General features: G+C 33.7%; 1 protein-coding gene across 3 annotated transcripts in view; it reads left to right on the top strand.

Annotated features, from left to right (window-relative positions):
• ARHGAP29 (Rho GTPase activating protein 29) overlaps positions 1–15,295 on the top strand; it is a 75,909-nt gene that overhangs the window by 35,861 nt on the left and 24,753 nt on the right. For 2 of the 3 annotated variants that reach the window (XM_067726961.1, XM_067726960.1), the window contains exons 4-12: positions 5,070–5,166; positions 5,532–5,604; positions 7,745–7,793; positions 8,223–8,360; positions 9,258–9,322; positions 9,749–9,859; positions 9,965–10,045; positions 10,249–10,437; positions 11,173–11,310. In XM_067726961.1, the coding sequence (XP_067583062.1) occupies positions 5,070–5,166; positions 5,532–5,604; positions 7,745–7,793; positions 8,223–8,360; positions 9,258–9,322; positions 9,749–9,859; positions 9,965–10,045; positions 10,249–10,437; positions 11,173–11,310 (941 nt within the window). The remainder of the gene's footprint in view (positions 1–5,069; positions 5,167–5,531; positions 5,605–7,744; positions 7,794–8,222; positions 8,361–9,257; positions 9,323–9,748; positions 9,860–9,964; positions 10,046–10,248; positions 10,438–11,172; positions 11,311–15,295) is intronic. The other variant, XM_067726962.1, reaches the window with a different exon arrangement.

Here is a 15,295-nt window from a genome sequence, read left to right as displayed (position 1 = left end):
TGATTTGAGTTAAATATGTAAATTTATAAATTAATTTATAGTTAAGTTTATGAATGTATAAATTATAGTTAATTTATAATTAAATTTATAAATAAAATTAAGGAGAATTTATATACTTAGCATTTTTATCTGAGAATATGGTATGCATTTAAGTTCTTCAGGTTGTCTTTTTTTGTTTCTCAGAAGCAATGTGAAGTTTTCAGTTTATAAATCTTGTAGCTTTTGTTTTGTTTTTCTCCCTAAGGAATTTTCCCTGTGCAAATGGTGAAAATTTTCTTCCATTATATCTTTTAATTCGGTGGTTTTCAAACTTTGGCTTTTGATTTATGACATCGAGTTAGTGAATTGTAACCAGCATTTTAAAATATGAAAGAGAATAGAAAAGAAAAATCAGAGTGTAACACTCATTGTATAAGACTTAAGGATATTTCAGAAACTTTGTAGGTGTTATGTAACTGATAACTATTATGTGTATATGGTATACTTGGTCATGATGTGATATGTATTTCTTACCGAAGGTTGTGGTAAAACTGTTTGAAAGTTGCTGTTCTAATAGGTTATATGTATGAAAGCTATTCATGTGTTTTCTTAAAGAGATACTAAATGTGTCTTAGTGCTCATTGTTGTGACTTAATAGGGAACCCAAGGGAGACAATTATTTAAACTTTAAGCAAAATCTTGATTTGATTTCGAAGGTCAGCTAGTAGAGGGGAGAGAGTGGAGACAGAGAGGCCACTTAGCAGGTTGGTAAATAGTCCAAACTAGAAGTAAAATATGGCCTTTGAACTAAGTGTCAATGGGAATGGAAAGAAAGAAAAAAAAGTTAGAGGCATTTTGGAAGCAAAACTAATGAGCTAGGGAATGTACGGGAGAGAGTAGGCTTGAGGGGCAGAGTAGATAGGAAGAGATGAGAGTTCAGTTTAGTACATGTTCAGATTGCAGTGCTGGTGGGTAAAGATTGGGAAATAAGGGGAGGAATGTATCAAACAGACCATCGAAAATATGGGTCTGGAGCTCAGAGGGTAAAACTAGACAGGTAGTTTAAGGATTCATTCCGTTAAAGGTATTGAAAGTGGATGAGATTCTCTGGGGGTAATGTATAGAGAAGAAGGCCAAGATGAGAACTGCCGGCTGAGTGGAAACAACTGTATGAAGCACAGATCAGATGTAGAATATGGGGGTGCTCATGTTTACTAAATACCAAGCACTGTACCCTAGGTGTTTTACATTTGTTTTCTCAGTTGTTCCTTTCAGTAACACGCCATTTTACATATGGGGAAATTGAAGTTAGGTGATGTATCCAGAGTAACACAGGAAGTGGTAAGGGTCAGATTTAAACTCAGGTTTGAAACTCTGAAGGCTTGCATTTTCTAGTTGCTATAATGTATTGCTTCTAAGCAAAATGCTTCAAGATAGAAGGAAATGGTTAATATTTGTATTAATAATAGCTGACATAATATATTGAGGATGTACTTACTGTATGCCAGATGCTGTTAAGCTCTTTACATGGATTACCCATTAATCTTCACAGCAAATTATTATTATATCGACTCCCATTTTGCAGATAAGAAAGCTGGGACATAGAGTGATTTGTCCAAGGTTGCATATGTATGAAGTGGTAGAGTTGTTCAGAGTTGCAGAACAGTGAAGTAGGATGAAAACTTAGAAGGAAAAAGACTTCCAAGTTTGACTAAAACAGTTGGAGGTTATTGTTGACAGTGTTGTTCAGTGGTATTGAGTGAAAATAACTAACATTTATTGAGCATTTTCTATGTAACAAGCTCTGTTCTAAGTTCATTAAATCTTCACAGTGTTTCTCAAAATACATATTATTATCCCCATTTTATAAATGAGGAAACTGAAGAACAGAGCAGTTAAGTTACTTAACCTCGTTAAGAGGCAGATTTAGGATTTAACCTAGGCAGACTGGCTTTGGAACCCATCCTTTTAACCAGGGGTGCACAAACTACTACCAGTGGGCCAAATCTGGCCTGCTGCCTGTTTCTGTAAATAAAGTTTTATCGGAAACAACTACTCTTATTTGTTTATGTTTGGCTACTTTATACAGAGTTGAATAGTTGCAACAGATTGTGTAGCCTGAAAAGTCTAAAATACTCACTATCTAGCCCTTTACAGAAAATGTTTTCCAACCCCTGCTAACCATCAAACTGGATGAAAAGCCAAATCCTGGTGAATTGTCATTATCTATTTATAAAGTTTTAGTAGTAAAGAAATGCTGAATTAGATAGGATGGTAGCTTTAAGAAGAAATATGATAAATTTAATTTTTTTCCTGTAGAAAAGATTTGGGTATGTTGTTAGTAGCACAAGAAAAAATGTCCGTTAGTAGGAGATAGTGAAGTTATGAGGGAGGAGTAATGGTGGTAAGGGTTTTGGAGAATGCGGGAGAGAATGGGAAGATTTATTATTGGAAAGGAGCCAAAGACTTTTCTTTGAAACACTGGACAGGAGCAAAAAAATGAAAGGATATTAGAAGTATAGAGCTGTTAGAGCTGTTTTGAAGTAGAGGCAAGAGCCGTAATAGGAATTTTCATTAGATGGCTGTAACCTCATTTGAGTAGGGATGAAGATAATGATTGAAGATGGTTCAAATAATTGTCTTTTTACTACTTAGAATTATTTCACTACTTACAGTTATCTCACAGTCATGTTTAGTGCTTTGAAAAATACATTTATAGGAAAAGAAGAATAATTATAGAATTTTGCAAAGTGTTATAAAGTATTTTTTTTTTAAAGTCTAACAGGTTAAAGTTGGGAAATAGGAGTAGGCTTTACATTTTTGCTGGTATTACATTATAAATTACATTTAAAGTCTACTTTCAAGTGCAGTTTTAAAAACAGCATTATTGAGGTATAATTGACTTAAAATAAACTGCACATATTTAAATTAAGGGTACAATTTGATCAATTTTGATATGCATACTCTTGTGAAACCATCACAATCCAGGTAATGCATGTCCCTTTGTCATCCCTCCCTTCTGTGCCTCTCTGCCACCACCTTCACCAATATTTATATGTTGTGTTTTCATTTTCATTGTATTCAAAATACTTTCTAATTTCCCTTTTTCTTCTTTGATCCATGGTTTATTTAGAAGTGTGTTAGTTTCCTAATATTTGAGGATTCTTCCAGAGATTTTTATAATTTAATTCCATCTAGTCACAGAACATACTTTACCTGACTTGAATCCTTTTAAACCCATTGAGACTTGTTTTATGGCCCATAATATGGTCCATCTTGGTAAATATTCAGTGTGTGTTTGAAAAGAACATGTATTTTGCTGTCATTGGGTAGAGTGTTCTTTAAATGCCGGTCTCGTCAAGGTGGCTGATAGTATTGTTGAAGGCTTTCACATCCTTTACTGATTTTCTGTCTACATGTTCTGTCAATTATTGAGAGAGGGTTTTTGAAATCTCTGGCTGTAGTTGTGAATTTGTCATTTCAGTTCTATTAGTTTTCGCTTCATGCATTTTGAAGTTGTTTGTTAGGTGCATAAATGTATAAGATTGTGTCCTCTTGATGAATTGAATCCATCATTATAAGATGACCTTCTTTATCTCTGGTAGTTTCCTTTGCTTAGAAATCTTTGTGTGTTATTAGGCAGTAGGCTTGGGGCAGTTGTAGAGCTCACCATGTTTGTTTCTTGTCTGTTAGGATTTTTGTTCTGTGTGGCCTGATAGCTAATGTCATGAAAACTGCTGTTTCGTATATTTTGTACAGATTTCTTTTAGTTGTTTCAGTTATATAAGCCTGTTTTTCCATCTTGACCAGAGCAGAAATCAAAAAATATTTTTAAAATTATTTATGGCGGTTCTTAAGTTTTTCTTCTTGTTTGTATCAGGGATATTTAGAAGAATCTGATTAAAGGTGTGGACCTTACCCCCTCATATCTACAAAGGCGTGTAAAATCTTGGTTGTAATTTCATGAGGCTTCCAGGCTTAAGGTTTAATTCATCCCTGCTTAGGAATCCTGGCTTTCCAGGAAACATTTTCAACCCTAGTTGCACATTAGAATCACCTGGGAGAGCTTTTGAACAAATATATGTGCTTCACCAGGCCTCTGAAATCTGAATCTTTGGTGGTGGGACTCACACTTTGTTTCTAAAGCTGCATAAGCAATTCTGATGTGCAGACAAGCTTAAGAACAACTATGTTTTAAAACAAAGGATAGCTTCCTCTCCACTTGGTTTCTCTCCTTCCAGTTATTGGCAAGGATCCTAGGGAGGGTGGGTTACAGGGAGCCGGTTGCTCCTTAAACTCAATCTGAGTAGAATGAGTTACTTTAAAAAATTTACCTATTCAACCCTCAGATTTTGTCTCTGTAGATTGTATCTGGGCTTTTAACAAAGGTGCATACAGATGAAGTTATGATAAGAAACCTTTTTCAGTTATGTTTCATAATTTTAACAAAATGCAAAATGTTAGACTGTCCCTGTGATAAACAAAAGACAGCTATGTATCAATTAAAATGGACCTCAGAGCCCAAGACCCTATAAGAAATAAGGATATAAATAAATAGGAATTTAAAAATTTTAAAGCTTTGTGTGTTTTTAATTGGTATGCTTTGTATATAGGTTTTATGCTATGTCAAATGTATATGTGATTTCAAATATTGGTAATTTGTAGTGGAAAATGTACTTCATATTGACTTAAGTGACTTAAACAGTGCATTTAGCTGTTTTTAAAAAATGCTGTGAAGCAATAAGCAAGAGAAAAAAATATGGAGCACTCTTAATGAGAGAAGGCTGGTGTAACATGGACTGCCTGACTCAAGATCAATTGATTTCACATTGAGTCACTTTTTAGATGTGTCAAATTATGTAATGTGTGGAGCAGTCAGGTTGGAATGCTGGCTACTTTTATGCAAGGTGATTCTTTTGTATGATTTCTTTAATGAACATCATATTTATTTTGTGTATTAGGCTTTTCAGTTTCTGAATCTTCTAATGCTTCTAGTAGTAATGATGGATTTTTAAGGGATTAAATGACTTTGTATAAAAGTAGTTTAAAGTATTTTCTCCTCATTTATTATAACCAACTTTTCCTTAAAGCTGTGAACTTCACAGAAGTAAATGAAGAAAACAAAAATGATCTCTTCAGAGAAGTGTTTTCTTCCATTGAAACCTTGGCCTTTACCTTTGGAAATATGTAAGTAGAGGACTGTCATTTAAAGAAATTAGGGCCTAGATGTCTCATTGAGAGTATGTCACAATAATTTAGTACATACATGCAAAGTAAAGTATTAACTAGCATGAAATATTATCACAACTTCAGAAAAGCTACATTCTGTGTTGCTTTACTGGTGTATTTGGAGGTGTTTATAGCTGTTTAGAAGCAACATCCATTTGCAAGTGACTATGTGGTTTATGTGGATAGATTCCTAGCAGTTTATTTCTAAGGTTCTTACTTTTAAAAAATTTAACCTAGATGACATGTTGAATGTAAAGCTTGTGACAGAGCAATGTCATGACTTGTTTATTTCCATTTCTTTTTTTTTAAATTCCCCTGGATAGCCTGACAAACTTCCTCATGGGAGATGTAGGCAATGATTCATTATTGCGACTGCCTGTTTCCCGGGAAAGTAAGGTAGGCCAAGTTTGTATGAAAGCAAAGATTTTAATGTTTTTAACTTAATATTTTAATAATATCGTAATCTTAATCTCAGCATTAGTCTTTGATAGTTGTTTAGCAAAAAAAAAACAGCTCAGTTCATTTTAAATATGATAAATTATGGTCAGTTTCTGGACCAAAAATTTAATTGTACTTTTGAAGTGGAACCATCATTTAAAAAAAAACATAGCTGGTAATTTTATAGTGTCTTATGTAATGAACCTATATGTCTATGGTCCAAAATTTTAGTAAGTAATTCATAGCTGTTTTTCCTTCCTGACATTGTCGCAGATTTTAAGACTGGTAGAAAAATGATGCAAGAAGTAAAGAGGGTGTTAATCTTTTCACACATCCTACAGTTTGTTTGTTACCATGAAACACTTACTAACAGAACTGAAGGTCTGAATTCTCCCTGAGAGCATCCTTATAAGTATGTTAGAGAATTGGGATTCTGATTCCTAACTGGAAGAAAAATTGCTATGAAATAAAAGAACATTAGGAATGTATGTAGAATATTGCTTTAAAGATTTATACTAATTGTAGTAGTAATATTTTCATTTGACTAAAATTTTTTCACCAAATGCAAGATATTTAAACAAACTGCATTAGGGACATACGTTGATCATTTCCTGTTAAGGATTTCCAAAAAGGATTGGAATCCAAAAGGATTTCAACAAATATTTGGAAATGTACCAAGTACCTGTTATTATATCAAAATAATATAAAAACTACAGATCTTTCTTAAATAATACAAAATATGAATGACTATTTAAGGCATTTGTTATATGTACTGTAGTACTTAGAAAACAATTGTGACTACTTCTGAAGTCATCCATTTGGTGACTGAAGGACTAAAGGAGGATAGTGTAGAAACCATATCAGAATGATGAAGAATTTTAAGATCTTTAAATATTTTGCTGTTATTTATGATTTTTCCTCAATTTCATATTTTCAAGCTTGCTGCTAATTTAGAAGGTGTAATAAAACATTATATCAGTGTAAAAGGGGTCTGAACAATTTAAATTTTAGGTGTAAATCATATCTCCTATTCGTGTACTTCCGTTGTGCACATGTATACTAATTCTTAATAGGATAATACTTTTTCCTTTTTGCAGTTTTTAATTTACCCTAGAAATTGAAATCTAAAAATCCATGATGATATACTACTAATAAAATTACTTTGTTCGATGAAGAGTTTTGAAAAATATCTTTTAAAATAATAGTTGCCATTTATTTAATAGTGCTTAATAGATAACCATGCACTGTGCTAAACCTATATCATCTTAATCCTTAAAATAGTCTTATGAAGTAATGTTCTTATCCTCATTTTATAGAAGGGCAAACCAAAGTTAAATGAGTATAAATACATAGCTCAGTGTTACACAGCTACTGAGTGATAGAGCTTGACTTCAAACCCAGGTTTTACTTGATTCCTGTTGCATTGAATTCCTTCATACTCCGTATTGCCCAACTAAATATAAACTCTCACAATTTCGGTAGGTAACCTTTTCCTGCACTGTCCAATAAGGTAGCCACTTGTCACATGTAATTCATTAAATTAAATTTTTAATTCTCATTTAAGTTAGCCACTTTTCAAATGCTCATATAGCTACATGTAGCTATTAGCTACCTTACTGGACAGTGCAGATATAGAACATTTCCATCATCATAGAAAGTTCTGCACTAAGCTGTCCAGTGGACCTTCAGAGACAGCTTATCATATAATGAAATGGTAAAAGATGGCTGAAAGAGAGAGGTCTTTGTCTTCTATTTAGATAGCAGTCTATTTAGATTGCTTCTATAACTTGCTGACTAATATTTTTGAGATCTGCAGAATTTAAAGTTTTGAATGGATTCATTAATGTAAACTAATGCTGTTAGTAAACAATGACGTTATTCATTCTTGGACCTTGAGAACTGCTGTTGTAAAAAGCTATATAATTCTTATTAAATGTTCCGGCATTTAAACAGATTTCTCAGGCCCTTTGAGTTCTAAATGCTTGAAATTCTTTAGTAGGAATTATGTCAGAGTAACAAATGAGAGTGAAAAAATTTTGAAGCAAAGTTCTGTTATCTTCTGCTCTAATCTTAAATTTGTTTTCTTCCGTGTTTTAAGTCTTTTGAAAATGTTTCTGTGGAATCAGTGGACTCATCCAGTGAAAAAGGTAATGCTTGAGGTACTTAAAACTTTAGTCAAACTTTTTACAGTTACTTTTGATAAATGTTTTGGATTACTTAATCTCTCCTTGCTTAGTAACCTAAAGTATTCATTTCAGACATAAAATGAATGATGTGTGAAGTTTTACATATAAAACTTAAGGAAAAAAACCTGCTAGAGTAGATAGATAATGGATGATAGAGACTGATCAAGAATTATATAGGGCTTGTAACTTGATGAATAATACAAATACATATTTATTAAAAAATATAATTTAAAACTATTTTCAGTTTAAACTGTGACCCTTTAATTATGAATTTGTCACATATTTTTTAACCAGTTTTCATTGAAGAACATCTTAGTATATGAATGCTTCTTTGTTTAGAGTTATGAGCTCATATTTAATGTATACTTACCTTGATATTTTTATTTTCAGGAAGTTTCTCTCCTATAGAATTAGACAGCATGCTGTTAAAGAACACTAACTCTATAGAATTGGCTTTGTCATATGCTAAAACATGGTTAAAATATACCAAGAACATAGTTTCATGGGTTGAAAAGAAGCTGAGCTTTGGTGAGTTGCCCTTTAGGGCATCTGATTAACTTTGGAACGTAAGAACTGAATTGTTTGTGATTCATGTTCTACAGACTATAAATAATATGATTCCAAATTAGTAGCTCTTTCATTGTAGTGCTTAAAATCATTGCCCATTTTTCTCTTCTTAAAATAGGAAAGACTCTTCTTACAGTAAATATACTTATTGAACATTGATGTGGACCAACCACTAGATCTGGGGGCACCAAGACAGATAGTATACTGTCTTTGCCTTTAAAGAAGTCATACTCTAGTGGGTGAAAAGAAATGCAATCAGATAATATGGTTAAAGGAGACAAAAACAACAGTAGCTGTCGGATCAGAAGGCAGTGGAAACATATAAGGAACATCTTAATAGCTAATATTTTCCCAGTGTTTTACAGTTGACAAAATGCTTTCAACATCCATTATCTCATGTAATCCTTACCAAAACCCTGGGAAGTAGGCAAGACAAGATTATTATCCCCATTTTACAGTGGAGGCAAATGAGATGGGTTTTGCCTAAGGTCAGCAGATTTGCCTAAGATCATATAGTATAGGGTATGTATAGAATTTACCCAAAGCCTATGCTCTTTCCACTACATTATTTGCTTTTAATAGGGAATGCCCATCAGATTCACCTGAATAGCCTTAGAAATAGATAATACACAGGCCTAGGTCCCATTCCCCAAGAGAAGTGAGATCTAATCAAGTGCGTTTTGAAAGTTTCCCAGTTGATTTTGATGAGTACTACCAATTAAGAATCATAACTTCATATCATGTTGCAGATTAGTATTTGTGATCACTTTTTAATTGGGGGATTACAAATAATTTTAGAGTATGGGGGGGGAAAAATAAGTTGAATTTACCTTCTGATGCCTTCTTTGACCTTTTCAGAATTGGAGTCCACTAGAAATATTGTCAAGTTGGCAGAGGCAACTAGAACTAACATTGGACTACAGGTAAGTGGTCAGTGAACTACTAGGGTCCTCTGCCAAGAGATTACTCAGATGAGCGCCTTGCAAAATCAGATTAAATTTTGTACTTAACATAGGAAAGAGCTTACATGCTAAATAACCTTTTTACTGACAAAATAAAATCTTTTTAAACTTATAAGGATACCCATTATGAAGAAACTAGGAAATCCACAGTTTTATATGAATGTTGATTAACTTGTTAGCTACTAATTTTGCTAACGAGGTTTAGAATAACTTCGTTAATTTTCTTCAGTATTTTTCTCATATGGTCATATTTATGAATAGTCATTTTTCTGAAAAAAATCTAAGCTTAAAAATTTCTCTTTTTGAAGAAGTTTGGTGGGGGTGGGGGGGATCTAGAACTCTAGTACATTTCTATTGGAAAATTTACTTTTCAATTTTAAATTCTAGGAGTTTATGCCACTGCAGTCTTTATTTACCAATGCTCTTCTTAATGATATAGAGAGCAGTCACCTTTTACAACAAACAATTGCAGCTCTCCAAGCCAACAAATTTGTGCAGGTAAAAATTTATAAATACAGTGTACTTAAAAAAAAAAAAAACAGCAGTATACCTTTAGAAAACAGCTTTTTTCTCTCTTTCTTTTTTTAAAAATACCCTTGCCAGCCTCTACTTGGGAGGAAAAATGAAATGGAAAAACAAAGGAAAGAAATAAAGGAACTTTGGAAACAGGAACAAAATAAAATGGTTAGTATTATAGTAGAGTTTCATCTATTTGTGAACATCTAAAAATCATCTGCAGTCTATAAGCATCTACCCTGGGAAGATGCATATCTTACTCTATAGTTTATCTAAAATTCAGTCTTAACTATCTTGCTGAATATGCTAAAGAAACCTGTACATTAGGATTTTTCATATTCTTTATTTAATACTCTTTTTTTTCTGTGTAGCTTGAAACAGAGACTGCTCTTAAAAAGGCAAAATTGTTGTGCATGCAACGTCAAGATGAATATGAAAAAGCAAAATCTTCCATGTTTCGTGCAGAAGAGGAGCATCTGTGCTCAAGTGGTGGATTAGTAAAAAATCTCAACAGGCAACTAGAAAAAAAGCGAAGACTGGAAGAAGAGGCTCTTCAAAAAGTAATCATCTTTTTTGTTATTTGTTATTATTGAATTAGCACTAATCTGCTAAGGCTTTGGTTCTCAAACTTTAACCTGCATCAGGACCACCTGGAAGGCTTGTTAAAACAGACTGCTGGGCCCCATCCCCAGAGTTTCTGATTCAGCAGGTCTAGGGTTGGCCCCAGACAACCTGCATTTCTAAGTGCCCATGTGCTGCTGCTGCCGGGGATCCACACTCTGAGAACCACTATGCTAAGAGATTTTTGCTTATCTTTTGAATTTTGGGGGTTGTTTGTGAAAGATATATCTTAATATTTTTTACTTGATTGTTCAGAAAGTTCACCATTTAGGCAACTGTGTGTATATGCGTACTTATTCTAATACCTGGTAGCAAGACTAGGCTGAAGCTTTGTGTTATTTATGAAATATAATTGATAAATTCTGTAAGAAGATGTATAGAAAATGGTAAATATAAATAGAAGAGGCTATTAAATAGAAGTGGATGTTGATTTTATAGACAGTGTACTAATTGTAAATCATACTTGACTATTGATAAAAGACAAGTGTCCTTGAATTGCTGACCAAAACAGAATATTTCTTTTTAGAAATATTCTACTTAAACTATAGAATATTTCAGAACTTTCATGCATAGGCCTTTTCAATTATTTAAATCAAGCCGTACTAGAGTAAGCATTTGTTTTAAAATATAGATTCAGTGAACCAGTGTCACTTTTTTCTCTGATACTCCTGAAGGTAGAAGAAGCAAATGAACTCTACAAAGTTTGTGTGACAAATGTTGAAGAAAGACGAAATGATCTAGAAAATACCAAAAGAGAAATTTTAACACAACTCCGGAAACTCGTTTTCCAGTGTGATCTTACCCTTAAAGCTGTAAGTAATTTCTTCAGTATTTTAAAGAGGAAAAAATAATCTATATATCTGAAGAAGGGAGAGGAATGCTTGATGAGTCATGATTCTTATGGGATTTAATTTCTGAGATTAATGGAAAGTTTAGACTTTAAAAGTCGACTCTCAGTTTTTAATACTGGTATGTGGTTTGAGTTTCATTTTTTTTATCTGGCTCTCCACTCCATGGATTGATGATTTGTTCTGTTAAAACTGAAGTCTGAGAGTTTGAAATTGCCTCTATGCCCCTGTCTTTCTTGGCTTGGTTGACAAAATGGATTTAATCCCTGGAACTTCTATAAGCAGTATGAGATCTTTCTTCAAAATTTGAGTAAACTAATAAATATTGAAATTGAACCCAATGGTTTATTTGAAGACAAAGCATCCTGTTCTCAAGTGTTTTCATTTGCCTCTTTACCATGGTTTTTATTTAAAAAAAGTATGTGCAAAATACAGTCAGCCCTCTGTATCCACGGGTTCTACATCAGTGGATTCAAGCAACCATGGATTGAGAATATTCAGGGGGAACAATTTTCCTGGAACTTCCAAACAGCAAAACTTGAATTTGTCCTGCGCTGGTAACTATTTACATAGCATTTACATTGTATTTACAGCTATTTACATAGCATTTACATTGCATTATTATAAATAACCTAGAGATGACTTAAAGTATACAGGAGTTTGTGCATAATATATATGCAAATACTATGCTATTTGATATAAGGGACTTGCACATCCGTGGATTTTGGTATTCATGGGTGGTCCTGGAAACAATTCCCCTCAGATACTGAGGAATGACTGTACCTTTTCTCGGTGTACATTTCACGAGTTTTAACACGTATATAAATTTGTGTAACCACTGCTGTCACAGTCAGGATTCAGAACAATTCCATCACTCCAAAAAAATTTCCTCATGCTGACCCTTTGTAGTCAAACTCTCCACCCATCCCTTATCCCTGGCAAGTATTGATCTGTTCTCCATCTCTGTAGTTTGGTGTTTTCCACAATGTCATATAAATGCAATTATAGTATGTATCTTTTGGAGATTGGCTTCTTTACTCAGCATAATGCTTTTGAGATTCATCAATGTTATGCATGTATCAGTAGTTCATTTCGTTTTATTGCTGAGTTGTAGTCCACTATATGAATGTACCACAGTGTTTATCCATTCACCTGTTGGACAATTGCATTGTTTCCAGTTTGGGGTGATTAGGAATAGAGCTACTATGAATACTTATTTACAGTTTTTTGTGTGACTATAAGTTTTCACATTTCTGGGGTGAATACCTAGGAGTGAGATTAATGGGCAGTATGGTAAATGTCTGTTTAACTTTATAAGAAATTGCCAAACTGTTTTGCAGAGTAGCCATAACATTTTTCATTCTAACCAGCAATCTATGAGAGTTCCAGTTGTTCTGCATCCTTGACAACACTTGTCAGTTGTTGTTTTTATATTTTGCTGTTCTTAGGTAGTGGTTTTAATTTGTGTTTTTTAGAATGACTTATGATATTGAGCGTCTTTTAAGGGGCTTGTTTGCAATCTGTGTTTTGCCTATTCTTTTGGATTGAGTTGTTTGTTTTCTTATTGTTGAGCTGGCATATATTGTCTTCCAGTCTGAAGCATATCTTTATTCTTTCAGTAGTGTCTTTCAGGGAGCAGAAAGTTTTAAGAAATTAAGTCTAACTTAATTTCTTCCTTTATGGGTCATGCTTTTGGTATTATATCTAAGAGTGCTTCACCTAACCCAAGATCGCAAACACTTCTATGTTTTCTACTAAAACTTTTATAGTTTGACATTGAGAAATGATCCATTTTAAGTTAATGTTTTTAGAAGGTGTGAAGTATAGGTTGAAATTCATTTTTTGCATATGGGTGTTGTATTAAAATTATACCCACAGGACTTTAATTTATAGAGGTGACTGAATGTTGACATGGAGAGGTCAATGTCATTGAAAAATGAATTACTTAGATTTCCTGAGAGAAGGGAACACACTATGCCACAAAGGGCCATAAAGGTACCAGGTTTGGTGAAGCAGAAGCAGGAGTGAGGGGAGAGTTGAGTATAAAGCCTTTATTGGGGTTTCTGGGGAAAGGCAAGGTAGGACAGGATAAGCAATAAAGGATTGGCTCGTTTGTGTAATTTCAGTGGGCTTTAGGGAATAGGGATGGTGTGCAATTGCTTGGTACCTGGCCCTGGGATGAGTTAGGGTAAGGGGAAATATTGGCTTGGTGTGTGAGAGTTAGATAGAGATGGTTGGAGTTGCATATGAAAGACATGCATGTTCCCCGGCTAAGAATTGGCTAGCATTGGGAGGAGCAATCTCTCCCCAGCCAGCAAGCTTTTTAAGATATTAAAACATCATAAAATACAGAAAATTTTAAAAAAAAAACATGATTAATACAGATGTCCACTTGTTCCAATACTGTTTGTTGAAGACACTGTGCCATCGCCATTGAATTGCCTTTGCATCTTTCTCAAAAATCAATTGACCATGTTTTTGTAGTTCAATTTCTAGTTTCTGTATTTTGTTCCATGGATATATATATATGTGTCTATTGTTTTGTCAAAACACTACTGGGTTGATTACTGGTGTTGTCTAGCAAGTCTTAAAATCAGGTACTTTGAGTCTTCCAACTTAATTCTTTTCAGAATCATTTTGAGTGTTTCAGATCCTTTGACTTTCATAAAAATGTTAGAATCAGCTTGTCTGTATCTACAAAAAAATCTTGCCAACATTTTTATTGGAATTGTGTTAAATCTTAATCAGATTAGGGAGAATTGACTATATACATAGCATCTTAACTATGAGTTTCCAAGCCATGAACACAGTATGTGTCTCCCATTTATTTAGGTAAATGATAGTTTTAATCAGCATTTTGTAGTTTTTAACATGTAAGTCTTTCCCATGTTATGTTAGATTTAAGCTTATGTATGTAAGTGTTTATTTGGGGGTCTGTTGTGAATGTGATTGATATAAATAAATACATACATGATTTATGTGTACATGTGTATATGTATCTATGCATGCATACATACACACACTTATTTAATTTCAAATTCACTTATTCATTGTTAGTGTTGAGAAATACAAATGATTTTTGTATGTTGATTTTGTATCTTGCAACCTTGCTATAAACTCACTTATTAGTTCTAGGAATGTTTTTTGCAGAATCATTGGGGTTTTCTACATAAAAAATCACATTGTCTGCAAAGAGGGACAGTTTTCTTTCTTTCTTTCAAACTATTCCTTTTTTTCTTTTTTCTTATTGCACTGGCTGGGACTTACAGTTCATTGTTGAATAGGAGTGTGAGAAAAGACATCTTTGCCTTATTCTTGATCTTAGGAAGAAAACAGTCTCTCACCATTAAACATGATGATAGCTGTAAGTTTTTTTAAAGATACCTTTTATCGGGCTTCCCTGGTGGCGCAGTGGTTGAGAGTCCGCCTGCCGATGCAGGGGACACGGGTTCATGCCCCGGTCCGGGAAGATCCCACATACCACGGAGCGGCTGGGCCCGTGAGCCATGGCCGCTGAGCCTGCACATCCGGAGCCTGTGCTCCACAGCGGGAGAGGCCGCAACAGTGAGAGGCCCGTGTACCGCAAAAAAAAAAAAAAAAAAAAAAAAGATACCTTTTATCATGTTAAAGAATTTCCCCTTTTTCTAGTTTGCTGAGAATTTTATCATGAAGATCTTGGATCTTATCAAATGAGGGTTTTTTTGCATCATTTGACTGATGTGATAATATAATTTTTCTTCAGTCTCTTAATATGATGGATTACATTTGATATTTGAGTGTTCATCTAGCCTTGCGTTCTTGGGATAAGCTGCTCTTGGTTATGATGCATTGTTCCTTTTCTATATTGCTGGATTCAATTTGCTAATATTTTGTTGAGTATTTTTTTTCTTCTCTGTTAATGAAAGATACTGGTATTATGTTTTTGTTTAGTTTTTTTCTTATACTGCCT

This window comes from Pseudorca crassidens, chromosome 2 (assembly GCF_039906515.1).
Source record: "Pseudorca crassidens isolate mPseCra1 chromosome 2, mPseCra1.hap1, whole genome shotgun sequence".
Classification (NCBI taxonomy): Eukaryota; Metazoa; Chordata; class Mammalia; order Artiodactyla; family Delphinidae; genus Pseudorca; species Pseudorca crassidens.
Note: the sequence above shows the minus strand (reverse complement) of the source record. Positions and strands in the feature narration are given on the sequence as shown.